Genomic DNA, 2,005 nt, shown 5'->3' with positions numbered 1-2,005 from the left:
TAGCTTTTTCTCATCTTCATCTCCAGCGATACAGAATGGTATCTCATCAATGGTGTCGGTTTTTATTTTTCCTTTAATGAATTCTCTGACATATTTTTGGAATTCTTCTTTCTCACTTTTTATGAGATCTGCTTGATTGGGTAACTTTTTAATGCTTTTTTGTTGAAGGAATGTATTTACAAATGTAAGGACGACCACTGATCTATCCCACATCTCCTTATTCATCATATCTCCAAGAGTGGAGAACATCTTTTTAACCCCTTCATTTACCCTGCAGTCCATTCTCATGCAGATTAGTACCAAATCAAACTTTTTATCTTTAGCGATCTCTTCAATAATGCTAACATCACTCTTTCCTCTTGTATCACCAAAGCCAGTAGTATCATAGACCTTTATCTCAATTCCTTCATACTTCCCTGTATGTACTTCAACTTCAGACTGTACTGGTGCTGCTCCCTGTCCCTCTGTTGCTCTTTGTCCCTCTTGTACAGCATCTCCCAGTAAAGCATTGATGAGTGTTGATTTACCAACACCAGTGGGACCAATCACTAATATATTGATTGGCTCTCCTCTTTCACTTAATCTTTGTATAGCCTCTTGTAGCATCCTCACTTCTTCTTCATTTAAATTTCTTAAACTTGCGGGCACAATTGATTGATTTATTTCAGGGATTGTCTCCATAGTATCGTCTCTTGTTGTCATATTTCTAAGATTACAGTGTTGTCTTCCTGTAACTAGGTAACACAGGCTATGAATAATTATAACTAACCAATCAGATTACAGGCTGTGAATGTCATATAGAACCTTCAAAGGAATTAAATTATTCTTATAACTTCTATTTTTATGCATCTTTAATTACCCGTGTACAGTAATGCCACCCTTTCGATGGAAGTAATTTTATTAATCACTACTTATTAATTGAAAGCCATTCTAATTAATAATTTTTTTATACTAATGAAAATGTTCACACTGAACAGTTAAAATACAATAATATCAGCAATCCTCTTGTCCTGTTATTGGAAGTTGTTGATTTTTAGTTTCTTTTAATAGCTACTACAATCCCTGTAATAGCAGCTCCTAATCCACCGCCAATCATGCCTCCCACTGTAGCTCCTACTATTGTACCTACTACTGGCACAATTGACCCTATTCCTCCTCCTATTGCTCCACCCACCACTGCTCCTACTGCAGTCCCACCACTAATAGCTCCTGCTTCTATTACTGTTCGATATTTTACTATTAAACTGAGGAAATCACTTACATCCTGATTGCAACGTTTGATGCATTCATTCCATAAGTCTTTTAACCAATTGTCAGTTGTTGGTAGTTTTCGCTCTTCTTCTCCAGCGATACAGAATGGTATCTCATCAATGGTCTCACTCCTCAATGTGCTGCTAAGGAATCCATGAACATGTCTTTTGAATTCTTTTTTTTCATTTCTTATTATATCTGCTTTATTGGGTAATTTTTTAATACTTCTTTGTTGAAGGAATGTGTTAGCAAACGTAAGGACAATCACTGATCTACCCCACATTTTTTTATTTATGTTAGCCGCAAGAAGTGTGAACATATCTTTAACTTTTTCATCTGCTCTGGAATTCATTCTCAAACAGATCAGTATCAAATCAAACTTATTAGCTTGAGCAATTTCTCGAATAATGCTATTACCACTTCTCCCTCTTGTATCACTGAATCCAGTAGTATCATAAACCCTTATCTTTATTCCCCCACAGTTTCCTTTGTGTACTTCAAGTTTAGATTGTACTGATGTTGCTCCTGCTCCTTCTTTTGCTACAGCATCTCCCAGTAAAGCATTAATGAGTGTTGATTTACCAGCTCCAGTGAGACCAATCACTAATATATTGACTGGCTCTTCTCTTTGGCTCAATCTTTCTATGGCTTCTTGTATTTTCTTTGCATCTCCTTTGTTTTGCTGAATGGACTGAACAAGTACATTCTCCTTTGCCTCATCTTTCTCCTCATTTCTTGCTCCATTTACTGCTGT

The 2,005-nt window shown here is 36.3% G+C and overlaps 2 protein-coding genes across 2 annotated transcripts; both read right to left on the bottom strand.

Annotated features, from left to right (window-relative positions):
* Positions 1 to 116: 116 nt before the first annotated feature.
* LOC105315901 (GTP-binding protein A-like) lies at positions 117 to 702 on the bottom strand (the record flags this gene model as incomplete). The annotated part of the gene is made up of 1 exon (XM_011410674.1): positions 117 to 702. A coding segment is annotated over exon 1 (586 nt), but the record flags the coding sequence as incomplete, so codon positions are not given.
* Positions 703 to 1,033: 331 nt separating this feature from the next.
* On the bottom strand, positions 1,034 to 1,933 carry LOC105315900 (translocase of chloroplast 33, chloroplastic-like; the record flags this gene model as incomplete). The annotated part of the gene is made up of 1 exon (XM_011410673.1): positions 1,034 to 1,933. A coding segment is annotated over one exon (900 nt), but the record flags the coding sequence as incomplete, so codon positions are not given.
* Between the last annotated feature and the right edge of the window lie 72 nt (positions 1,934 to 2,005).

The sequence above is a fragment of the Amphimedon queenslandica genome, unplaced genomic scaffold (genome assembly GCF_000090795.2).
Source record: "Amphimedon queenslandica unplaced genomic scaffold, v1.1 AMPQUscaffold_7064_Cont20981, whole genome shotgun sequence".
Classification (NCBI taxonomy): Eukaryota; Metazoa; Porifera; class Demospongiae; order Haplosclerida; family Niphatidae; genus Amphimedon; species Amphimedon queenslandica.
This window is presented reverse-complemented; position numbering and strand designations above follow the sequence as displayed.